Source organism: Hemiscyllium ocellatum, chromosome 8, assembly GCF_020745735.1.
Source record: "Hemiscyllium ocellatum isolate sHemOce1 chromosome 8, sHemOce1.pat.X.cur, whole genome shotgun sequence".
Classification (NCBI taxonomy): domain Eukaryota; kingdom Metazoa; phylum Chordata; class Chondrichthyes; order Orectolobiformes; family Hemiscylliidae; genus Hemiscyllium; species Hemiscyllium ocellatum.
This window is the reverse complement of record NC_083408.1, coordinates 69,987,304-70,014,142: the sequence shown is the minus strand read 5'-3', so window position 1 is coordinate 70,014,142 and position 26,839 is coordinate 69,987,304. Positions and strand designations below refer to the sequence as shown.

Below are 26,839 nucleotides of genomic sequence, written 5' to 3'. Positions count from 1 at the left end.
AATTGTCTAGATCTATGAGATATACCCATAGTACTCTTAGGTATCCTATCTGTCTCTGAGTCCATAATACAGTTAAAATCTATAATTATATGGCGGGCCCCAAAAGCCATCAACATGGAGAATGCTTCCATTACAAATTTGAAGGGGTGTGCTGGGGGCAATAAAGATTCAAAATTCCATACTCCTCTCCATATATTAGGGCTTTGATCAGTACATACTTCCCAGACTCACCTTTTATCTGGCTTAAGATTTGGAAGGGAAGATTCTTCCGAATGAGAATGACTACTCGCCTACTTTCGGAACTGAAAGATGAGAGAAAAGCCTGATCGAACCCACCCTTTTGCAACTTTAAGTGCTCTTTATCAATAAATGTGTCTCCTGTAAAAGAGCTATGTCAACTCTTTCTTTTTGAGATTTAATAATATCTTCTTCCTTTTGATTGGTGAATTACTCCCCTTGACATTCCAGGTGTACCACTTAAGCAAATAGCTAGCCACGATCGTCCAGGCAAGCCTGAGACCCCCCCAGGAGGAAGAACCCCACCCAAAACACCTGGAATAAAGACCATAGAAAATTCACAAAAGCAAAAATTCTTTAAGACATTGACACCAACACAATTAAAAACTATTCCTGAGTAAAAAAAAATGCAAACATATTTAAAAGGAAACTTTCCCTCTTGCTCCCAAGGGGTATAAGTACCTATCAATAACCGCACCATAACCTCTCCTAACTAGTGCCCCGTCCTCGGCCCAGGCATTACAGAATGGAATAGACAAATGCAAGTGTTCTATGAAACCAAAGTAAAAAGTGAGTCCACCCCTCCAACATGCTGTTCAAGCTTTTCAATTTCTCAGCACGACCGAGAACAACTCCCACCTGTTCCTGGACTCTTCAATGATGGTGTCGATCTTTTCCTGGAGCTTGTTGATCCAGGAGATCAGGCTCACCTCTGCAGGTAAGTCCACCGAAGCAGCCACGGACGTCTCCGCTGCTGGGGGAGGGGTCCCTGTCTGTTGCGAACTACATGAATTTTTGCCTTTAGTCATTTTAATAACAACACCAAACTGTCCAAGTTTGATGTAAAATGACTAACTATGCTGGGCAAAAGCTATTTTAAATGATTTAAGAAGTGTGGTGAAGGCGGGTGGCCCACTTTGCCCGAGCACTACAGACTCAGACTTGCTGGGTCACTGCCATCTTTAGATTAGATTACTTACAGTATGGAAACAGGCCCTTTGGCCCAACAAGTCCACACCGACCCTCCGAACAACAATCCATCCAGACCCATTCCCCTACATTTACCCTTCAACTAACATTATGGGCAATTTAGCATGGTCATTTCACCTAACCTGCATATCTTTGGACTGTGGGAGGAAACCGAAGCACCCGGAGGAAACCCATGCAGACACGGGGAGAACGTGCAAACTCCACACAGAGAGTTGCCCAAGGTGGGAATTGAACCTGGGTCTCTGGCGCTGTGAGGCAGCAGTGCTAACCACTGTGCCACTGTGCTGCCATTGTGAGATTTTTAACTTTGTCCACCCCATTCCAACACCTGCACTTTCACATCAATTAAAATTATAAACAACCAAATAGGATGCATGTGAAATGTTTGATTGGACTGCATTGGAAGGGGCTCATTGGTAATCCAAAGCACATTGGGTAGCAAGGTGGTTGGCACTGCTGCCTCACAGTGCCAGGGCCCCAGGTTCGATTCCAGCCTGGGACAACTGTCTGTGTGGAGTTTGCATATTCTCCCTGTGTCTGCGTAGGTTTCCTCTCACGATCCAAAGATGTGCAAGTTAAGTAAATTGTCCATTGTGGCCAAGGGTAAATGTAGAGTAATAGAATGGGGGAATGGGTCTGGGAGGGTCACTCTCTGGAGAGTTGGTGTGGACTTGTTGGGCCAAATAGCCTGCTTCCACAATGTAGGAATTCTTCTATGACATCTTTATAGATGGCATTGACAGTGTTGATGTAGAGATGTTTCCTCTGAAACCAAATCCAGGGGCCATAAATCCAATAGAGAAATTTCTTTATTCAGAGACTGCTTAGAGAATATGGAACTCACAGCCACAAAGAAACACTGAGGTGAACAGTATGGATGTATTTATGGAGAAACTAGATAAACATACGTGGGAGAAAGGAATAGCTGATGTTCTGTTAGGTTAGATGAGAATGCACGGATGATAGTTGAACCAGTTGAGGTGAATGGTCTATTTCAGTTGTGTACAGATTGTGTAATTGCTGTCTGGCAAATCCTTCTGGAAATGACCATAGCCTGCCTTGTTACACAGCTGAAGCCACCTCCTCATATCTACATTAGCTCGCGCTCAGGCTAGAGCAGCAAAGTACAACTGCATATACAAAACAAAACCCATACAATGAGCTACTTCATTTGCTCAGAGAGAACAGCATTGAAAGGAAATAAATCGCATATTATACTTACCAGTGCATTTATAAATAGATATGCAGCATATCGTTGTAAGTATTAGATTTATGTTTGCACCATAAAATGATGGAACCATGGTATATAAAAATACTGTAGTTGTGAAAATAATGGGAAAACATCTCCACATTTTATATCGTTAGTTATGTGTGCTATTTATCAAACAAGTGCTCAAGCACATAGTCATCTGTGGCCTAATGACCAATTGTTGACTATGCCCCTTTAGCAGTGAGGGATAAGCAGGCTTTCTTTTGGATCAAATTTATTCCAAGATGATACATGGTGTAATGGAAAATATGAAGTCAGTCAACACACCACTTAACTCAATAATCCATTAAAGTTAAGCAGGTTTGTAAGACAGCAAGACAATATTGATGACTGTCTGTCAGCGAGTCAAACCTAATAATTTTTTATGAAAAAGTAGATCAGTTACAGAGAGCTAGGAAACTTCAGACTTAACAGCCAGTTGCTAGTAGCAGGAAGATTACTAATGCTCTGTGCTATGAAACTGCAGAGTATTGCAAATATTTTTTAACTAACCTGTTCAGAGATGCTATTACAAGCTTCTGAAGCAGACAAGACTTGAATCTAGGCCTCCTGGCTTTGAGACAGATACAGAATACTATTACTGTCTCACAAGAGCCCCTATACAGGATTTCCTACTTGCTTATTTTGATCAATCAAGCATGATGATAGATTAAAAATGAACTAAACAGCAAACAATTTTAATGTTTTAGCATGCTTAAGTGATGCTTTCAGTGAATAATAAGCCACCCTTAGTACAATATACTCCTGAACAAAGTAATAAACAGATATGAAAATGCCATTCCATCTGTCGATCCCAATCCTGAGGACAAATTCATGGGAGGCTATCATGATTGTGGAATAACTACAGTCCAATATTGTCAGCTTTTGGCTGATGAATTTTAGCCATTTCTATCAATTACTGTTTGGAATGGAATGGAATCATCATTCCACACAAGGAATCAAAGGACATACTCTGATAACTAGAAAGTAATATACCAAAGATCTTGTCAGAGGTGAAAGCAGCCTCGAAGCTCAACTTATCTTAAATAAAAATCTTTATTTGAGTGTTAGTTCCAAGTATTGATCGTTCTTCATATGGAGGACTTCCTGAAATCAATTTCAAGAGATGCAGCTTCCAATCTCTTCTGAAAGTTACTGCCAAACATACAATGCTAGCAATTTCCAATGTGTCGGTAAGAAATGGAAGCAGATCCTTAGGTATTCTGGAGATGATTAATAATGGAATATGAGCATTTAATGCAAGAAATGCATGGAAATTCATTTAAAGATCTTAAGCCACTTTGGACCTGCAGGCATCTTGAAAGCACATTAAAAAGAGTGCCTCTTAATTATGCAATGAAGTGTTTAAAGTAAGATTACTTTCTTCTGAGATGATTGTTCAATGGATGAAAAAGTCAAGGTTGTGGTAACAGCTGAAAATTATAGAAACAAAGGCTCAGAGCAAAACCATCACCTGATTCAAGGACAAGAACTCAGAGTAACTACATCTCCATCTTGATAAACCCAATTATCTCAGTAATGTGATGCATCTCCTGCAGACTGGTTGGAGATATTTCTACCTAGTGCACAGTGATCATGATAGTATTGGTTGGCATAGTCGGCTACAGTGCGATGCAAAATAATGCTAAAAGCTTTGGGTTCAAATGGTCACTCTAAACTCTAAAATAACAAAGAGCTACCTTTTCCCAGCTCACCCCCCTCCTATTTATCTCTCAGCCCCCTTGCTGCCCCCTCCCCAACCATTCCTGATGTAGAGCTTATGCTTGAAATGTTAACTCTCCTGATCCTCAGATGCTGGCTGACCGGCTGTGCTTTACTAGCACCACACTTTTCAACTCTGATCTCCAGCATCTGCAGTCCTCACTTTCTCCCTCTTCTGTCAGGCAGACAATACAGAAGCTTGAACACACGCACCATCAGGCTCAAGAACAGCTTATTTCCTGCTGTAATTAGACTGATGATTGGTTCTCTCTAACTTCAAATAATGTTGATCTTACTTTGTGCACCTCCGACTGCAGCCATAAACTTGTATGCTTCACTTTAAGCACTCCATGATCTGTATGTCCTGTTTGCTATGATCTGCCTGTACTGCTCACAAACAAAGCTTTTCACTGTACCTAGGTACATATGATTACAATAAAGCAAATCAAACTCCTCTTATAGTATGTGTCCACTTTCTGGGTGATTTAATTGTAAGGTTTTAGACCAAAATATTGCAGATGCAATACTTAACATAATGGCAATAATTGATTCATCAGAATGTTAGGGCTGCTTGTTTGAGGTTGAAGTGAAAGAGGAGTGAAGTGCTCTACTCTCCTTTTGAGCTACATTGTACGGGAATTGGAAGTGTTTGATGTGAATAGCAAAAATATGCCATTTGCCCTTGTTCATATTTACTTGGAAGAACAAACAACATGTACTAAATGTCATGTACAGAGAATGTGGAGAATGAATCCTCCCCTGAATTAATTCAAGGGAGTGTTGTACTACAGTAACCTTTATACTAGCTCCTTTTGCTCTTTACTGGAATTTGAATTCAATAATAATTTTGTTCTTAACTAACTAGGATAGTTATTACACATCAATAATCAAGCTCTGTTTTGGAAGCTGCAACTGGCAGATGACAACAGTTCAAAGGTTCACTGGAATCAAATTAATGAATGCATGAAAACTTTCTACAGTCCGTTTTCCTGCTAATTAGCATTTCGGGATCAGTTTGTCCTTTGACAGAAACGATTGTTGAACCACCACTTTTTCATTTCTGATTTCAAATGCTTGGCAAAAACTCTTTGTCCACCACACACATTGTTGCAACTGTTAAATGTACTCCGATGCAGATATGAGGTAAAAATGACATTTTATTGCTCTAGATATTTTTAAAGTTAAGAATATAACAATAAAATAAAGTTTTAAGAGTCAACCACATTGCTGTCGGTTTGGAGTCATGTGCAGGCCAGACCAGGTAAGGATGGCAGATTTCCTTCTCCTAAAGTACATTAGTGAAACAGATGGGTTTTTCCCAATAATTGACAATTGTTTTATGGTCACCATTACACTCTTAATTCCAGATTTTTAACATAAATTTCAAATTCCAACATCTGCCATGGCAGGATTCAAACCCAAATCCCTAGAACATTATTTGGGGCCCTGAATTAATAGTTATCTAGTGGTAATGCCATCATCTCCCCTAAAATTTAGTACAGGTGTATAGGTATAATGTAACAATAAACTTATGTAGCTACATACTGCGTTTAATAATCAGCAACTTTGAATTCCATATTAGCAAATATTATTTTTCACATGACAGAGGAAATGATTTACCATATTTGCAGTGCTATATAAAATAACACAGCAAATTGCAGAATTACAATGAAAAAAATTCACATTTCAGATTTCCATAAAAATGAACTATTTAATTATATGAAATTTAATTTTGTGGAAATTTTATTTGAATACTTGAACAAGTACTTGCTCTGAAGGTATCAGGGGTCATTAAGTTGTCAGTTACACCATTTTCTTAAAAGTGGTGATGGAAATTTTTAATATCTTCCCTGTAAAGGCCAGTGAGGAATGCATGAATGAAAATAATTGATTCTTCATTTTAACCAGACTTTAGCAGTGGACAAGGACAAGTTCTAAATTGGAGGAAGGCCAATTTTGATGGTATTAAGCAAGAACTTTCAAAAGTTGATTGGGGGCAGATGTTCACAGGTAAAGGGATGGCTGGAAAATGGGAAGCCTTCATAAATGAGATGAGAATCCAGAGACAGTATATCCCTGTTAGGGTGAAAGGCTAGGCTGGTAGGTGTAGGGAAAGCTGGATGACTAGAGAAATTGAGGTTTTGGTTAGGAAAAAGAAGGAAGAATATTTCAGGTGTAGACAGCAGAGATCAAGTGAATCCTCAGAAGAACATAAAAGGTAGTAGGAGCATACTTAAGAGGGAAATCAGGAAGGCAAAAAGACGACATAAGAAAGCTTTGGCAAATAGAGTTAAGGAGAATCCAAAGGGATTTTAAGAACATATTAAGGACAAAAGGATAATTAGGGAGAGAATAGGGAGCCCCAAAGATCAGCAAGGCAGCCTATGTGGAACCACTGGAAATGGGGAAGATACGAAACAAGTATTTTGCATCAGTGTTTACTGTGCAGAAGGACATGGGAGATAAAGAATGTGGGGAAATAGATGGTGACATTTTGAAAAATGTTCATATTACAGAGGTGGTGGTACTGCAAGTGTTAAATGCATTGAAGTGGATAAATCCCCAGGACCTGATCAGGTGTATCCTAGAACTCCGTGGGAAGCTTAAGTGGTTGCTGGGCCCCTTGCTGAGATATTTGCATCAACAATAGTCACAGAAGACTGGAGGTTGGCTAACGTGATGCCACTATTTAAGAAAGGTGGTAAGGAAAGGCCAGGGAACTATACACTGCTGAGCCTTTCATTAGTAGTGGGTAAATTGTTGGAGGGAATCCTAAGGGACAGAATTTTCATGTATTTGGAGAGGCCAGGACTGATTAGGGATAGTCAACATGGTTTTTTGCATGGGAAATCATGTATTACGAACTTGATTGAGTTTTCTGAAGAAGTAATGAAGAGGATTGATGAAGCAGAGCAGTGGACGTGATCCATATGGACTTCAATAAGGCTGTCAACATGGTTCCTCATGGAAAACTGGATAGCAAGGTTAGATCTCATGGAATACACGGAGAACTAGCTATTTGAATACAGACCTGGCTCAAAGGTAGAAGACAGAGACTGGTGGTGGAGGGATGCCTTTCATGACTGGAGGCCTATTACCATGGTGTGCCATAAGGATTGATGCTATGTCCACTGCTTTTTGTCATTTATATAAATGATGTGGATGTTAACCTAAGAGGTAGTTAGTAAGTTTGAGTATGACACCAAAATTGGAGGTGTAGTGGACAGTGAAGGTTACATTAGATTACAATGGGATCTTGATCAGATGGGCCAATGGGTTGAGGAATGGCAGATGGAATTTAGTTTAGACAAATGTGAGGTTCTGCATTTTGGAAAGGCAAATCAGAGCAGGACTTACACACTTAATGGTAAGGTGCTAGGGAGTGTTGCTGAACAAACTGACTTTGCAGTGCAGGTTCATAGTTCCTAAAAAGTTGAGTTGCAGGTAGATAGGATAGTGAAGAAGGCATTTGGTTTGCTTTCCTTTATTGGTCAGAACATTGAATACAGGAGTTGGGAGGTTGTGTTACAGTTGTACAGGACATTGGTTATGCCTTTTTTGGAATATTGCATGCAACTCTGGTCTCCTTCCTGTCGGAAGGATTTTGTGAAACTTGAAAGGGTTCAGAAAAGATTTACAGGGATGTCGCCAGGGTAAAGATTTGAGCTACAGGGAGAGGCTGAATAGGCTGGGGCTGTTTTTCCTGGAGCATCGGAGGTTGAGGACTGACATTATAGAGGTTTATAAAATCATGAGGGGCATGGATAGGATAAATAGACAAGGTCTTTTCGCTGGGGTGGGCGAGTCCAGAACTAGAGTGCATAGGTTTAAAGTAAGAGATGGGAAAATTTAAAAAGGACATAAGGGTCAACTTTTTCACGCAGACAGTGGTGCGTGTATGGAATGAGCTGCCAGAGGAAGTGGTGGAGGCTGGTACAATTACATTTAAAAGACACCTGGTTGGATATACAAATAGGAAGGATTTAGATGGAAATGGGCCAAGTGCTGGCAAATGGGACTGGATTAGGTTAGGATATCTAGTCAGTATGAGTTGGACTGAAGATCTGTTCCCGTGCTGAATATCTCTATTTTTAATAGCAGATAACATCCCTTTCACCACTTAAATTTGAAAACACATTCAAACAGCTCAAGGATAAAAACACATTCATTTTATGATCCATAAAATTGTTCTCATTTACAGTGTGGGTGCTCAAAATTATCTCTGATTATCCAGGTCATCAGCAAATTCACAGCAGCAAGATCATGTTTATTGATTCCAGTAACTATAGATTAAATTCATCCTGTTAAGGTTCTCTGAAATATTGAGATCATAGCAATTTAGAAGTTTGCAATACTGCATTTACACTAACAAGCTGCCAATTCAGGTTTTAGAAACATTGATTTTCCAAATCACTCAACTTTACAGTTTAGGAATCAAGCAATTCTTGCAACATAAACTCAATGCAGCGTTCTTATACAACTTTCACTGGGTAATGAGATCCAGCTATACTGAAAAGATGACCAGATATGATGGCTCTGAAAATCTGTTTTGCTAGAATCCATTTGCCCACAATTGCCAGACATTGGGTACCAGAGACAAACATAATGCAACAATAAAAAATATATATTTTGTGTTATTTGGCCTAATTCTATTTGTAGACATAATCTTTAGATGGTATTAGTTTCTCTCAAGTTAGCACTTCTCCCTTGGCAGAGCTGGCCTAAGTTCACCACTGTCCTGTGATTGCCAGGACCTTTTAAGCTGCAAATCTGCATTCTAACACAGCAGAATGTGCCAAAGCACGAAATACCTACATGTAATAAAACTAATCTGCAATGCAGATTTACTTAAACAGCTAAACTAGAAAACAGATTTGAATATCTGCTGTTAAAACGGAATCTCCAAAAATTCAATAAACTTATTTAGACTTTGTTCCTCCAGTTCTGTGAGAGACAATGGGCAGCAAGATTCCACTGATAGCCCCTCACAATCTATTTTGTTTGAGCCCAGGTGGTGTCACTCTCTTGCTGAGTCTTCCTTTGGATGGTCCCATCCTCTTTTGGCATCCTGTCAACTACTGGCATGGGCATGCATCTGGGAGGCCAGATGCAATGTCCTACCAGTCTCTGAAGTCTGTCATGATGCATCTCAGACCAGACTAGTGTAAAACTTGCTCATTGTTGATATTCTCTCTCCCATCGATACCCAGGATCTTACATTGGCAATGTTGGTATCCAACTCCTCTCTCTTTCATATTTCACTGGCATTGATTGTGCTGGTACTACTCTGCACATGTAGAACCAAAACATCACAGCTATATTGATGGTGCTGGACGGCCTGGCAGTGTGCAGTTACTGAAAGACCAATACTGCTTTGCTAATTCTTGTGTGGACTTTGATCTTTACATCACACTTGAGATGTAGCTTCCTAGCTAGGGGAAGTGGTCATCATCCTCTATGTTTATGGCCTAATGGTAGAGGGGAATCCCTTGTTGCAGTTCAGTTATCATAGTTTTGATCCTTTCACAGCTGTAGATCAACTTTAGCGCTATATTCAACAATGGTCATTGTGTCTTTGGAGTGTGCATGATTCTTCAGTCAGCAAAGGTATTATTGTCTGTGAAATCTAGGTCCAATCGATGATATTGCCATCAACTATAGCATTTCTCATGATGAAATCAATCACCAAGTGGAAAAGGAATATGGCAAGCATAAAGCTTATGATTATGCTGTAAGGAGTCCATGTGGTTCTTATTGCAGCATCTGGTGTCTTGTTTTAAAGATAGCACAGCATCCTGAAGTGTATCAATGATTGCTGATGGGTGCTATTGAAAACTTTTGTGAAATTAATCAGGTCTGGATAGCAGCGGTTTCTAATATTGTAGGAACTACAGGCAACAGCGCCTAAGTGTGAAAATCTGCTCACTGCGTGATCTGCCACCCAGAAACTTGCCTGATCTATTTCTGCCTTTAATCTGTTGCAGAACCACATGCTGAAGACTTGCCAGTTATAGTGTAGCAGTTGTTGAATTTCCTTTTTGTTGGGAACATCATGATTACTACTCCCCTCTAGTCAACTGTGATGTCCTCTGTAGTCTAAATCCTTAAAATTGATTTTGAGAACTCTGCCATATTTCAACAACCTTGCTGGTATCTGGTCAATGGTGCCTTCAGGCTATCAAATAAAAAGAGAAACAAAAGACTGTCAAAAAAAATTGTAGTGTTCATGCTGCCACACAGCTGATAAAAGATTTCACCTCGCGCTTTCACTGCTTCATTAGAAATGCAACTTTTTGCAAGTCACTTCACCTACTTTGCTCTTTACTCCCTTTGAATGGATTGTCCTAGCTGTCCACATACACTATTATATTGGACCAACACGCGAGTGCATAGATCTCAGTAGTAGCAACAGTGACACCAATAGCATCAACTCCCTTTGTAAACCCACAGGTCAGACAGACATAGGGATGTAGCTCGAAAGTATATATACAGGAATTGTCAGCTGACAGAGGATCTTGCTTGAATTTATCGGGGGCAATGCCTTAAGGTCAGGCTGCAGGGTATTGCACAAGTCTGCAGTTACCTGGAACAGAACCTCCTTCACTGTGGCCCAGGTGAGCACCCATTCCTAGCTGCTAAGAAAGTAAAATATTAAAAAAGGCTACCTCCGGATCTCTGCCTCTCTTTGGAGTTACAGTTTTCAGTGAGAGAAGAAAGCAGAGGAACTTAGTGTGAGAAACTAAAATGTGACTACAGGATGCAGTGTCAACATTTGTGAAGTCTGACTGTGAGATGTCAACAAGATCAGGATAAGCATGCATGTTATCCTTTCGATGGGGATGTGAGGAGCTGCATGGAAAGAGATGAATGAGTGAAGGCGCAGGGTGGTCTGGGGAGCGGTGCGCAGGAGAATGCTTGGTTACAGAGTATGGGCATTGCCACTTTAAAGTGTTTTGTCACTCACCTTTGCACCCTTCTGAGATCTCCTAACATGTGGGCCACTGTCCCGAGGTTTGAGGATCCATAATCCTACTGCTCACTTTCTCTACCAGCTCCATCCATCGTTGTTTCATTAGAGAGGCTCTTCTTTCTTTGGTCCTCCTAATGGGAAGCAGCAATTCACTTCAGTTGCTCTGATCCTACAGCAGTGCCTCCAAATTAAGAGTCAGGGACATTGTGGGAAGGGAAGGCTACCTTCCTACCTCTTCCATTGCAGTGGTTGTTGAAGCCTTAAGAAGCTGTTGCATGCCTTTAAATAAAATCCTAGCTTTGACAAGAGGACTTAAGAGAGGAAGCTGTTCCCTTTTCTCTGTGGTTGGTTGGGAAACACAGAAACTGAGTTAAAGAGTAAACCTACCATCAGACAAGCAGGTTCCTGACTCCATGTCAGGAGCAGATCTATTTCAGTAAAGTTCTGCCCATTCACCTTACCAGTGAGCATTTACAATACTTTTAATTTGGGAATTCCAAAATATTACTTTTGTGTTAATTTTACAAATGTATTATATGTTATACTTTGTTCTTCCACCATTGATTAGATTGCTATGATTTACTATAATTCAGTTACATTCAGTTTTTGTTTTGAACAAATTATGTGTCAAACCAGCATTTCTTGTTGCATGAACTTCACATTGTTCCCTTCATCTAGAAACATTTGCTTGAACAAACATTTTCACCAGAGGTGATCAACACAGCTCAGTTACTCGCTGTTAGGAAGGACTTGTATATGCAGGCAGGTTTTTTTCTGCTACATTAGCACTCAACTTGATAATTCAGCTGGAAAATAGATACATTTATTCTATCAGTGAGCCACTTGCACAAAACTAATATTTCACTGCCATAAACTAAAATTTATTTTTAAATAGATAGTAAAAGGGCCATTTTAAATAAAAGACAACTTTTATTTAAAATAAATGCATTTATACATGTTTTCAAAATTAATGTTATGCTCCACTTAGGAGTTGGTGGCACAATTTCAGCTAGCTGTTACAATGAAACATGATATAACTAAGCAAGACTCAAACTTTTAGTGTTACCTATCGGTGCCTGCAAAAGCACATTAAAAGCGAATACATTGTAAGCATATTCTGTAACTGATTTGTGATGCTATAGATTAAAAACTGTACAATTATATAAAACTTGTGTTTTTACATTAGTTACATGAGAAAAACAAATACTTCATATAGAATTACTTCATAATGTACTGGAAAGATTTTATATCTTAAGAAAATAAAAGAGGTAACTAATGTGGTGATTAAAACAGCTTCACATAATACTATAAAGTGTAAAAAAAAGTTTGGCAATATAAAGAACAATACGTAAATGAAACTAATAAACAGACGTTCAGGTAAGCAAGCTAAAAACAATGAGCTGTGTATTTTTGTTTTATTTCCAAACAAAACTACCTTCATTTTCAAAGTTTCTGTAGTAGTCTTGGATTTGTGTTGGGAATTTTTGTTTTTTTATCTTGAAAGTTCGAAACAGACATCTGAAAGTTTGATAAATATTTTATATGTTCTTTTCTGCCCTTGACATTACACTTTGTGGATAGCTTATGTATTATATTATATGGCTTGTTTCAAGGCACACTTTGAAACAGATTTCTAACGAGGGGTCTTTCAAGTTGCATGTCAGAAGGAGAGATCATGCCAATTCCAAAAGGAGCTGGTTACTGTTAGTGCACATACAGTGTTAACTAAATTTGGTAACTAAAACAAAAAGTCCATGGTAAAAGATTACAGTACGAGGCGCTTGCTGGAATAAGCAGCATATGTTGAGTAACAGCACTCATTTCTAACAAAGGCATTTTAATGGCCTGGATATATATTTCTTTGATTTGCTGTCACATCCAACCGCTGGTAAGCTTAAAGAACATATCCTCATCCAAGCTTTCATTCTGGTCTTTAGCTCGCGTCGACAAGAAGATGTAACCACCAATGAATTCGTGAACTACTTTGCAGTCAATATCGCCACAGATAAAAGAAAGCCGAACGTCATCTGCAAACTCGACAGTCACCTAAAAGTGGACACAGAACATGTAACACATTTATAAAAGCTACTGGTACTTTCTCCCTCCAACAGGTCAGTAGAATAAAAGCAACTAATGAAAAATATGAATTCCTATCTTTAGAAGCCTCAGAAAGAAATCACTCAAGGTGAAGACGCTTCCTTTTCCAGCAGATTTGTTGCTTGTTTTTTGATAAACATGCTTTGCGATTCTTATTCAATACTAATACTCCATGCCGCATTTTCAATAATTGCCTGTTCTTTAATAAGTTTTATTTGGCCAAAAGGTACACCAAGAAATGAATTTGTCTAATATAAAAATGTTATTTTAATCCACTTGCTGTTTTATACTAGCTCACCGTAGTGTAAATTGTATGTTGGAAAATCAACTCAAATTATTGCGTAACATGAAAACCTACTTAAGGGTAATGATAGGAGAAGAACCAAAATTTAAAAACCGGGAGAAAAAAAATTAGAATTTGTTTCCTCTTTCATGTTGTTTCCTGTACCTCAACATTAAAGGTTGCAAGATCAGTTATAATATTTTTAAATCAAATTATTCCCATCCCATATGCTCTATATACACTATGTACTATGTACCAAATAACTGACTAGAATTTATAATAATTTGCACTTTCAAATGTATTTGATTCATCTGCAATTAAAACTTGAGATATTTCAAGCTTGATTTTGTTACTTGTACATGATATCTGATTCCGCTGCTTGTCCCACATACCCATTGATCCAGTATAACTATACAAAATACATATTGTGATAACATTCAAGTTATAATAACCTAAGTTGCCAAGTTTCAAGTTTCTTTAAAATGCGAAGGATTCAGTACAGTTCTAATTAAATCATACCATTTTGATCTCCCAATTTACATTCCACTGTTTCATGTTGCTGAACCTCCATGTCTTGATTGCATCTCCAGTGCTTGAATCCATCCTGATCAACCTATTGTAGGCTATGCCAATCAGATCATCTTTCTTACTTCCTTGAAATCTAAATTGTGACATATTTAATTACATTTTTACAGAAAAATTCATTGGCTGGCAGCAAATACTAAATTCTTTTTAAACAAAACTTTCAATACATTCTTCATAAATGCCATATGTTGCAACAACCTAAAGTACAACAAAGTACTGAACAAATATTAAAAATTATTCTTTGAAAACTATTCATTTTACATTTGTTTTCACTGCATGTTGCAGCTAGACACCAAGCCCATAAACGTAAACGACAAGTTCCCAGTAATGCAAGTGATCACACAGCACAAGTCCTTCAATAAATTTTAAAATATCTGGTCTTTTCAAGAAAATCCAAAAAATAAAGAATCAAATATACTAGAACTGATTGTTTCAAATTTAAATTTCTTGTGCAAGATCAAAAAGTGATGTAGTCAACCATTTTAAATGGCGAGACTACTTTCGACAGAAATTAACAGCTTTGTTGAAATAAAATCAGAATAACCCATTTCGAGTAGAAACCAGTCCATTCGTAATAACTTTTGCTGAAGTAGCAGCAAATGTATAGACCATTTTAGACCAGAGAAAGACGGATTGCAAAGAGATATTTCTGTGAACAGTTTTTTCATATTTAAATGAGGTTTCAAAAGGCCCATTTGATAGTCAGTGCTGAATTTTTAAATATTAAATTTCATTCCAGTCCAGTGGGGTGCCACGGTGGCTATGCAATTAGCACTGCTGCTTCACAGCACCAGGAAATAGGGTTAGATTTCCTTTGCATGCTTCAGTTTCCTCTCGCAATTCAAAAATGTGCATGTTAGGTGGATTGGCCATGCTAAATTGTCCATTGTGTCCAGTGATGTGTAAATTAGGTGGATTAGCCGTGGGAAATACAGAGTGATCGACGGGAAGCTCTGGGCGGGATGCTCTTCAGAGAGTCAGGGTGGACTTGCTGGGCTAAATGGCCTGTTTCCAAACAGTAGGGATTCTGTCTACAAGAAAGTGAATCAGCCACAACCTAAGATATAACACTGCAGCCATTTATAAAAACATTCACTTACAGCCTACAGTAAAGTGATGATGACAATTACTGTATTCAAATTGGTAAGCAATACTCCAGGGAATTTCCACAGGATGTATCGTTCAAAAATGATGTATTTAAGTGGTTCGTTTTTATTCTTTGTCTGCATTGCTGACTTTTCTGATGCAACTTCAGAACACAAAATACAGGCACTTCAAGTAAAGACAATCTACTTCTGAAATGTGTTTAAAAAATGAGGATGGTTGACAAGTAGATTGATTCCAGAGTTGATACTGGAAAAGCACAACCAGTCAGGGAGCATCCGAGGAGCACCAGAATCGAAATTTCAGGCACAGGCGCTTCACCAGGAATGAAGCTCATTCCTGATGAAGGGAGTTTGCCCAAAATATTGGCTGGTCTGTTCAGATGCTGCCTGACCGGATGTGCTTTTCCAGCCCCACACTCTTGACTCTGATCTCCAGCAGCTGCAGTCCTCACTTCTTCCAAGTAGATTGTCTGATCACCCAAGGAGGATTATAAATTTATCAATAATAAAACAACAATAATTTCAGTTATTCAATTTATTGATGATCTAAAGGTTAAGAGGTAGAAACTCTGCATATTCTCAAAAGCATGTGGCATAGTTGTGCAACAACAAAATATATTATACTTCCAGGTATAGGCCAATGCAACTCATTCAACTTAATGCACAGTAATTTGGGAAAATATGAAACTGTCCATTTTGGCAAATAGAATAAAAAAGCATATTAGCTAAAAGATGAGAGATTGCAGTACTGTGTGGTCGAGGGGGATTTGGGTGTTCTAGTGCATGAATTATAAAAGACTGTAGAGGTATGAGGGTACTGCAAATGACTAGGAAAATTGCTAGAATGTTATCATTTATTGTGAGGAACATTGAATACAAATATAGGCAAGTTATTCTTTAATTCCTGGGGGTTCTGGTGAGACTAAATTGGAATACTGTGTACAGTACACAGTCTCCACATTGAAAGAAGGATGTTTTGGAAACAGTTTAGGGGCTGGGTTGTTTTATGAGGAAAGGTTAAGGAAGCTAGGTATATATTTGCTGGAGTTTACAAACTAACAGGTGACTCAGTTGAAACATTAAGGATCCTGGTAAGGTTATTGTGGAGAGGATGTTTCCTCTTATGAGAGAATCTAGTAGTAGGAGTCACTCATTTAAAATTCTGATGATACAATTATGGAGGTGTATTTTGTCCTGGTTTCTTTTGAAGAGAGGTTTTGATCCATAGGTAATGAGCTGCCTCTTCCAAGCCAATAAAGGCATTGGGTTTTTATTTAAAGTTGGAACAATAGAAGCAGCAAGAATGGGTGGAGTTAAGTTTCCACAGAGTCAGGGTTTTAGTTGAGCTACCAGTAGCTTTTGGGATTTTGAAGCTGGTGGTGGAAGCTGCTACATCTCTCTCTCTCCATCTCTGTATGTTACAGCTAAAAGATGGGTTCTCTCTGTCTCACATAATTCTTGCAGCAATCTGTTTTACTGACTTTGTTTTTGTCAAGGGTGTGCCTATGGGATGTTACTATATTGGAACAGTTGCTGTTTAGTAGTAAATAACCTTTTTTTTTGTTAAGTTTTCTTACTGAGTTAAAGTTATACCAATTCTTTATTTTGCTTGTATTTTAACTATAGAGTAGGGATAAAGTTTGTTTTGCTTAAAGCTAAGTAGTGTAACCAACTAAATTACCTCTGAAACATAGCACTGTACACTTGTCTTCAAATAAAATTTAGGGTCTAGGTTATCTCCTGGATATATTCAAAGGGGATTTGGTCTGCTCAACAACAAAACTAGGAGTAGGAGGCCATTCAATCCTGCTCTGCCATTCAATATGATCATGGATGATCCTCTATCTCAATGCCATATTCCCATTTACATGTGATCTCCATTGATGCTTTTAAAATCTAAGAACCTCCATCTTTCTTTGGACTTGGTCTCCACAGGCTTCCGTGGTACAGAATTTCACCAGTTCACTACCCTTTGAATGAAGAAATATTTCCTCATCTCAGTGCTCCCTTATCCTGAGACTGGCCGCTCGTTCCAGATTCCCCAGCTGCAGAAATTATTCTCCCTGGCATCTGCTCAGTTGAAATTTGGTTGAATTTTGTGTTTCAAACAGATGCCCTTTCAGCCTTTTAAATTAGAATGAAAACAGGCCCAGTCTCATAATTGTTCCTCATAGGACAATCCGGTCATCACCATTATCAACCTATTGAACTTTCACTGCAATCTCTCTATGATAAGTATATCGTTTCTAATGGAAGGAAATCAAAGCTGTTCACAGATATGATCTCACTAAGGTCCTGTATTACTGCAGTAAGGCATCCCTACATCTGAACTCAAATCTCTTACCATGAAGACCTATTTAACATTGACATCCCCAATGAAAGTAGACAGGTGCAACAAGCAATTTGGAAGGCAGTTAACTCAGTTGGCTGGACAACTGGTTTGCAATGCAGTGATGCCAGCTGCATGGGTTTCATTCAGCATCAACTGAAGTTATCATGAAGGGCTCGCCTTCTCAACGTCTCCAATCACCTGACCCTCAAGTTAAATCATCATGAGCTTCACTAACGAGAGAACATCCCTATGGTCTGGTAAGATTATGACAAGTTACCTTTAATTTAATTGACACCTTGTACATCCATAGTTCCTTATATATCACTATTTATATAATGCTCTCTCTTTCTGTTTCTCATGCCGCAGAGTATAACTTCACATTTAGCCATGTTGTACTGCATCTGCCCAAGTATTTGCCCACTAACTTAACAAGCCTAAATCACCTTGAAACTTCCTTGCATCCTCCTCACAACACACAATTCTGCCAAGTTTTGTGTTATCAGCAAACTTGGAAATGTTGTATTTGGTTTCCCTCATCCAGGTCATAATATTGTGAATAACCTGAGACCCAAGCACTGATCCTCGTCATACCCATCTGGTCACTGCCTGCCACTTGGAAAATGTCCAATTTATTCCCATTCTTTGCTTCCTGTTTGTCAAGCAATTCTCAATGCATGCTAACATAATATCCCCAATCCCATGTGCTTTAAATTTTGCCCATTAACCTCTTATGAAAAGACCTTATCAAGAGCCATCTGAAAGTTTAAATCGACCCCCTTCACTAGCTCTCCCTTATCTATTCTACAAGTTACATCCTCAAGAAACTCCACTAGATTTGTCAAGCATCATTCCTCTTTCCAAACGTACACTTTCCAAATGTTTGTTGTCATGTCTTTGAACTGGTCTGTAAATAACTTTTCTCCCCCCCTCTCCCATTTTAAAGTATTGCACCCATCAATCTGTAGGAACCCCACCAGAGTCTATATAATTTAGGAAGATAACTATGAACACATCCAACATTTCCAGAGAGAGGAGGCAAATTCTTTTCTCACTGAAGACAGGAAGTCTTTGAAATTCTCTTTCAGAAAAGACAACTCAAGCGGAGGATTTGAATATTTTTAAGACAAAAGATGGATAGATTCTTGGTGGGGGGACAGTGCAGTTGGAAGATTATTGGACACAGGTAGGAAAGTGGATTTGATGCTATGATCAGGTTATCAGATCTTATTAACTGGTGGAGCAGGTTCAAGGGACCGAATATGTTCAAATGTTTGTGTTTGCATGTAAGTGGGAAATGTAGAACAACCCCATGGACACGTTTCTTTTATTTCTCCTCTCAGCGATTGTACTTCAAGTCCAAACTTACTGATTAGAAACTGCAATGAATACAATCAAAATCTTTAAAATATCTGATTGAAGATTTGTAGCTCGGGTATCCGTTGTTGTGGTTCTGCTCGCCGAGCTGGAAGTTTTTGCTGCAAACGTTTCGTTCCCTGGCTAGGGAACATCATCAGTGCTGTTGGAGCCTCGTGTGAAGCGCTGCTTTGATGTTTCTTCCGGTATTTATATTGCATGGTAAGAGGAAAAGGATAGCCAACTCCCATTCCTAGACGTGTTAGTAGAGAGAACACCCAACTGAGAATTCACCACAAGGGTACACAGGAAACCAACACACACAGACCAAGTCTTAAACTATGAAAGTAACCACCCCAACACACACAAACGAAGCTGCATCAGGACACTATTCAAAAGGGCCACAACACACTGCAGTACACCAGAACTGCGAAAAGAGGAAGAGGAACATCTATACAAGGTGTTCGCCAAAAACGGATACCCACGCAACTTTATCACCAGATGCCTAAGAGATAGACCGAGGAACGAGGACATGCCACAACCAAAAGGACTAGCCACTCTACCATACGTCAGGAGCGTCTCAGAACTGACAGCCAGACTACTGCGACCCTTAGGACTCATAACAGCACACAAGCCAACATCCACGCTCACTAGAACAAAGGACCCAATACCCAGCATGAGCCAAACTAACGTAGTTTACAAAATACCATGCAAGGACTGCACAAAACACTATATAGGACAAACAGGAAGACAGCTAACAATCAGCATCCATGAACATCAGCTAGCCACAAAACGACACGACCAGCTATCTCTAGTAGCCATACACTCAGACAACCAGCAACATGAATTTGACTGGGAAAACACCACTATCATAGGACAAGCCAGACAGAGAACAGCCAGAGAATTCCTAGAAGCATGGCATTCATCCCCAAACTCCATCAACAGACACATCGACCTGGACCCCACATACAAATCACTGCAGCTGAAACTGACACCCGGAAGCGGCAAGAACATCCATCAACAGACACATCGACCTGGACCCCACATACAAATCACTGCAGCTGAAACTGACACCCGGAAGCGGCAAGAACAAACCAATATAAATACCGGAAGAAACATCAAAGCAGCGCTTCACACGAGGCTCCAACAGCACTGATGATGTTCCCTAGCCAGGGAACGAAACGTTTGCAGCAAAAACTTCCAGCTTGGCGAGCAGAACCACAACAACAATCAAAATCCATACCCTTCCAGTGTTCTGTCCAGAGCAACTAAATGGCGTTTGAGTAATGGATGTCACCTTTTGGTATATACCAGGAGTTTACCAGTATCTTGTGGCAGGTAGGAACTTAAATAATGTCATTAAGTAGATTTGCAATAACCCCCGGCAACTTAGTACGTAGCTACAGGCTTGTCAAATAGGAGCTTATAGAAAATGTTTTCCAATGTGGATGTGGCCTCACAGCAGCTACATACTCATATTCCACAGAAGACAGGACAGATTATCTGGGATCAACTGAGGTGGGGTAATGGAAAAGAAATCTAACATATTTATTGGAATTATTGGAACGAATTCAGCAAATGTTATTTTTGAAACAGAGCTAGTCAAGATCCAAATTTCCTTTGAATAAAAAGCAACATTAAAGATACACTAAAGTTTTCGCCCCATCCTACCCTTTGATGAAAAATTTCCTTCAGTTGATGACTCATTATAATACAGACAAGAAAACGAGCGTAGAACCCTCCATTACTTATTTAAAAATCAATATCATAGTAACTTCAATGGCTGCCAGAGAAGGTTGACACAAGTCTTTGCATTCAAAAGTTGGAAATTATTGCAAGCATTCAGGTTGCTATTAGATAATTTATAATTTTTTTAATAGTTTTAACAACATTACCTTGCAATGAAGTGAGTGATACCAAATTCAGGAAGTGACTGCCAAGCCTGGATAAACCTCATCTTTGCTTCAATGAGACTCATCTGAGCTACATTCTGATGGGCCTCAAGGATTCTGGCAGAGATCTAAAGAAAAAAAAGACCAAATTATAAATCATTAATTGTCTTAGCAATGGATATCAGAACAGCGCCGGACAACAAGGGCAAAAAAGGAATAGTAAAAACCAGAGTAATAAGGTTAGAAACATAGACACATCTATGTCTATAAAAAGTTAGTTTTCTTTTAGAAAAAAACATTCATCAGAAAAAACATCCACCGTCACATGATCACAGGTCAACCAAATTGGTAGCTGTGCAGTCATGTAAACAGTCTTACAATTATGTTAACGCCTTTTATCTCAAAATTCATTTCCGCCAAGACATTTTAATGTCAAGGAAGGAACACACTTTAATATTAATTCTTCAATGCCAGATTTTTTTTTAAAATGACTGAGCTTACAATATTCTCATTTATTGATTATCCTTTATCTCCCACTTTGGATCCAGTGGAGGTTTTCACTTCAATATCAACATTTAACATTTCTGACACACAAAGGAACCCACATACATAACACAAAAACATTCATCCCATCACAGTGACTGAACTGTCCACTTACCAAATCCCTTACATAGCCTGGCTGAAGAGGGCAGCGTGAAGAGGGAAAAGGAAGTTGAAAGAAAATGCAGTGAGAATAAGGCAACCAAAGCACTCAAACAGCTTTTCACACCCATCGATCTGCCTCCCACCCTCTCAGGAAAAAAACCCAAAATGAATTACTAATGTTTCTGCAACTTCAATGAAGATGAAATCCTAAACATACAATGCAAAAAGAATGCAATGAAAAAGTACCAACATAAATTCTTGTGCTGTGAATACTCTAATTCCCAAGTAGTTAACATTTTTTTTTGTTTTGGGCAAACGTACCATAAACTTATCATTTGCAAAAGAAGTATTCAACTAAAGATCTGCACTGGTTTGAAACTATATAACTCAGCTTAAGAACACAGTAAAATAGTAATCATCAAACTTTTAGAAAACTAACTGGAATTAAATGAGTAAACTCAAACATGGCAGCACATTGACATATCAAGTAAAAACTAATGTCTGCCATGTGCTCTTCACATCTCTTTCTGAATTATTGACTTTAGAAATACAAAAGTAATTCCTTTGCAAGTATAGTTTAGCTAAAATTACTATGGCATTATGCACATCTCATGGAAACCAGAAGTGATTAATTTTATGTAAATGAGAATATAGCTCACATTTGAACTTCATGCAGTAGTTGATAAAATGGCACTTTGTTTTGTAGACTTTCTTTCCCTACATTACAACGTTGTGAAGTTTATAGACACTTTCAGTATTAAAAGGTACCATATAATTATATAAATACAAATATCTTGAAAAAATATTAATATTGATATAATACACAATTATGAGTTTTCACAATGAGAGAGGATAGGGGTTACCTTGGGTTAAATGCTAGATTTATTTTGTCCTGCGTATACATATGTGGGGTTGGATGTCACAAGCACAACTTCAAAATTTGAGGATAATCCAGCAATAAAAGGTTTGGCTAAAAGTATAAGCCTTTTGAAGCTTAAAGACAATAGACTACTCGTAGAATTTGTACCATGGATCCATATGCAACTAAATGTGAATAAATGGGAGGCAATATATTTTGGGAGAAGTATTATAAATCTTCATCGAACGGTGTATACAACAGTGGGATAGGAGGCTCAGCTCAAGTTGCTTACTTAGTGAAAGTACAAGTAAAAATGCCCAAAAGAACCACAGGCTTAGAAAGAGGCTCTGGCAGGGTCACAACCTAAAGCATTAAAACCGTCAACAGATACTGCAAAGTCTTGAAAACTGCGTTAATTTCATGATTTAGAGATGCTGGTGTTGGACTGGGGTGTACGAAGTTAAAAATCACACACCAGGTTAGAGTCCAACAGGTTTAATTGGAAGCACTAGCTTTCAGAGCGCCGCTCCTTCATCAGGTGTTTGTGGAGAACTACGCGATGAAGGAGCGGCGCTCTGAAAGCTAGTGCTTCCAATTAAACCTGTTGGACTCTAACCTGGCTTTTATTTCAGACTTTCTTATTAAGCAACAGCATAAATTCATAATAATAATGCCAGATATGCAGAAACTGTAATTTAGAAAAGCAAAAGATGGATGCTAGATATCTGAAATAAAGACAAATGCAAGTAGAATGGCAGATTTGGCACCAACTATAAAGAAAGCAATAGGCTGAAAATTAACACATAGCTGACACTTGAGATACTGAGACTATTTCCATGAGAGAAGAAAAAGCCGAGGGCATTTAATAAAAATCCATGTTGTGGGGTGTTGTGAGAATGGACAGGAAACAAAACCTGTTGAGGATCATAAATTAATTTCACTATGAGCAAAAAGAAAAGCTTCATGATGTTACAGAGTCATACAGCATGGAAACAAACTCTTCAGTCCAGCTCATCCATTCCAACCAAGTTTCCCCGAATTAAAACACTGTCTCACTTGTCTGCATTTTGCCCATGTCCCTCTAAATTTCAAATGTCTTTTAAATGATGTAACTGTACCTGCATCTACCACTTCCTCTGGGAGTTCATTCCATATACACTGCGTGAAAAAGTTGCTTCTCGGGTCTCTTTTACATCTTTTTCCTCTCACCTTAAAATTATGCCTTTGACCTTTGAACTCCGATTTGCTATTCACCTTATGCATGCCCCTCACAATTTTATATCCTCTATAAAATGTCACCCCTCAACATCCTATGCTCTAGTGAAAATGTCTCAGCTTATCCAGCTTCTTCTACTTCAAACCCTCCTGTCCTGATAACATCCTTGTAAACCTTTTTTGCACTTTCTCCAATTTAATAATATCCTTCCTATAGCAGAACAACCAGAACCGTACACAGTACTCCAAAAGTGGCCTCAGCAATGTCCTGTACAACCTCAACGTTACGTCCTAACTCCTAAACTCAGTGGAAACATTGGTCCTTCTGCAAGTGATGGGACAAAGCTAATGTGAAAATATTTCAGAGATGACTGCAGTACATAACACCAAGCAAATTCTGGCTAAAATTCTATGACAGCCTTGTGCAAGTGTAAGCAATGCAGAACTTTGATATTAGCCCCATGAACTCAATTTAGCATTCTCTCATTAGCTTATAAACATACATTCCAGAAATTCCCCAAATGCTCACAACAAGCTAATTCTTCTTTTTCTAAAACTAATTAACAGGTTGTGATAATTACGATTAGCATGTAACTATTTTACCTTTAACAGCAGAGTGAAGGGACCACAAAAAGCAGCGAGAAATCAACATTCTCCATTTACAGTAATAAACTTAAAAACCTTAGCTTTAAAATTATATACAGAGGAACCTTAATTATCTGAATATCAATTATCCAAATAATCGGATTATCCGAAGGAGATGTCAAGGTCCTGATAGAAACATTACATGAAAGAGGTGTTTCCAACACTGATTGCGCCTTTTTTTTAGATTAAAAACGAACTCGGCTTACTGAAATGCTGCCAAGAACAGTCCTGAACATCGATGGGATCCCAGGCACCACCTCCAAATGACTGACCTCTCACCCTCCCTCTCTTCCCCCCCACACTTTCCCAGGAGTTCTACACAGGGGTGTACCCAAATCCCCCCCTTCCCCAGATAATCTCTCCAACATTTTCCTACACATGGCAAAGTTGGAACTTGTCAAAATGTTGCAATAAAAAGTTGTGTGTGGGGGGCTGTGTGTGTGTGTGTGTGTGTGTGTGTGTGTGTGTGTGTGTGTGGAGTGGGGGGGGGGGGGCTGTGTGTGTGTGGCTGCGTGTGTGTGTGTGTGGCTGCGTGTGTGTATGTGCACTGTGCGGCTGCGTGTGTATGTGTGCGCACTGCGCTCTATTTGGAGACTCATCCCTAACCCCCAAAAGGCAGCAGTCTTGTTGGTGTCCAGTCCGGCTGCCCAGTTAGTGTAGGAGGGGAGGGGTCGGTGCAAACAGGTGGCGGGGTTGGGGGCAGGCAGGGCTGGACTGGGGGACATGGTTGGGAGGGGGAAGAAGGCAGACAGGGTTGGGTGTGGCCAGACAGGGATGGCACTCGGCATTGTAATAATTCACTAATCCAAGGAAAGACCTAAGCTCCACCGCAGATGTGGCAGTCAGGGCACCATTGATTGCCCTTTCTTTATCTTCTAACTAACTCAGTCTTGTTGATTCTGTAGCCTAAGTTGGTCATTTGGGGTGGTAGAAATACATTATTCTCTTCTAAGGTATATGCCTGCCTGGGAGAAACATCTAAGGACTATGTCCAAGGTCTCTAAGTGCTCCTTATTAGTTTTCCCTGCGAGAAGCACGTCATCTAGACAAATGGTGATCTGGAGTAGACTTTGTAAGATGCTCTTCATCATCCACTGAAAAATAGCACAGGCTGACAATATCCCAAACAGCAGTCTTGTATATTGGTACAAACCCTTATGGGTATTACCTGGGCCATACTTCTGCGAATCCCTATCTAACCACAAATGCAAGTACGCATTGCTCATGTCCAGCTTCATGAACAAAAGCCACCCTGCCAAGTTTGTGTAGAAATCCTCTATACAAGAGATTCGATATTTATCCAGCTGCAAAATGCAGTTCACTGCTTGTTAAAAGATCACCACAAAGGCAAACTGACCCGTTGGGCTTCATAATCGGCACGAGCAGTGCTGCCCATTCCACAAACCAGATTATTTTGATGATTCCTTCACTTTGTCTGTCTCAACGTTCGCCCATAAGGCAAATGACACTGGTGGGCCTTGCAGAATCATGGAATTGCTTCCTGGTCAATATGCAAAGTGGCCTTGGCTACTCTGATAGTCCCTAGACCTTCTTAAAAACATCCAAGTATTTCATTAGGACCTCACTCAGGCAACCATTTTCTAACTGAAAATGTTGAGCCAATCTCGGTGAACTTTCCTAGGTGAGTTTTGGCCACTTAGGCCATGCCCACATTTTTAAATAAACTTGCCGGATTTAAAAAAGGAAGTACACATCTTTTAGGATTTGGTTGGAGCTCCAGAACTCAATTTTGCAAGGCACAGTTTGTGAAGCCCTGGTATACCCAGTCACCACACCTGACATTTGTTACATTTTTCTGGCACTTCCCAAACTAAGACTCTATCAAAGTGAGCACAGATGCTTTATTCATAGTTTACCTATTTGCACCTTCTTCTGATTGAATAACCTGTTCTCCCTATCTCCTCACCTTTCACTCTTAACACAGAAGCCATAAAAATGCATAACAGGTCATAGTTATATAGCACAGAACAGACTCTCATCGATGCCGACCAGATAGCCAAACTGATCTAGTCCCATTTGCCAGCATTTGGCCCTTATCCCACTCAACCTTTTCTATTCATATACCCATCCAGATGCCTTTAAATGTTGTAATTGCACCAGCCTCCATCACTTCTTCTAGCACCTCATTTCTTCCTCCCTCCAAATTTATTCAAAATTAAACTCAATCCCTAAACATAAATCTGACAAAATCTTGCTTTTATAACTCGAAGTATTTGTTTTGAAAAATAAAAAAAAGGAGAATGTATCAGATGAATGTTTATAGCTCTGAACTTTGTAACCTTGGACTTGATCATTGCTGTACAAAGTCTGTACAGATATCCTGTGCATTGCCTAGTACATTGCTGCATATTTTTGGTGACTCATTCTGCTGGACAAATTCGAGGAATACAAAAGCTCATTTATATCAAATCATGCTGGTTTGGTGTGAAACAGACTTTTTCTTTCCTGTTTTTTTGTCATTGTAAGACTTCTGCCAACAGGAAGGAACTGTTACATGGGCAGCAATAACTGCCCTCAAATATATCACTCTTCCCAGATCGGAAATGCCAGCAGAGTGAAACACAGCTGAACCAGGAATCTTTGCATAGCTTTTCAGTGCAGGTATTTGTATTTGTAATTTTTCACCATTTGGGTTATC

At 39.1% G+C, this 26,839-nt stretch overlaps 1 protein-coding gene across 6 annotated transcripts in view; it reads right to left on the bottom strand.

Moving 5' to 3' along the window:
* Nucleotides 1-12,078: 12,078 nt before the first annotated feature.
* Nucleotides 12,079-26,839, bottom strand: part of fermt2 (FERM domain containing kindlin 2) — a 149,995-nt gene continuing 135,234 nt past the window's right edge. For 4 of the 6 annotated variants that reach the window (XM_060829157.1, XM_060829155.1, XM_060829159.1 and 1 more), the window contains 4 exons: nucleotides 21,475-21,495; nucleotides 20,820-20,944; nucleotides 14,068-14,209; nucleotides 12,079-13,214 (listed from right to left, as the gene is read on the bottom strand). In XM_060829157.1, the coding sequence (XP_060685140.1) occupies nucleotides 13,041-13,214; nucleotides 14,068-14,209; nucleotides 20,820-20,944; nucleotides 21,475-21,495 (462 nt within the window). In that variant the 3' untranslated portion in view covers nucleotides 12,079-13,040. The remainder of the gene's footprint in view (nucleotides 13,215-14,067; nucleotides 14,210-20,819; nucleotides 20,945-21,474; nucleotides 21,496-26,839) is intronic. The other 2 variants (XM_060829158.1, XM_060829160.1) reach the window with 1 other exon arrangement.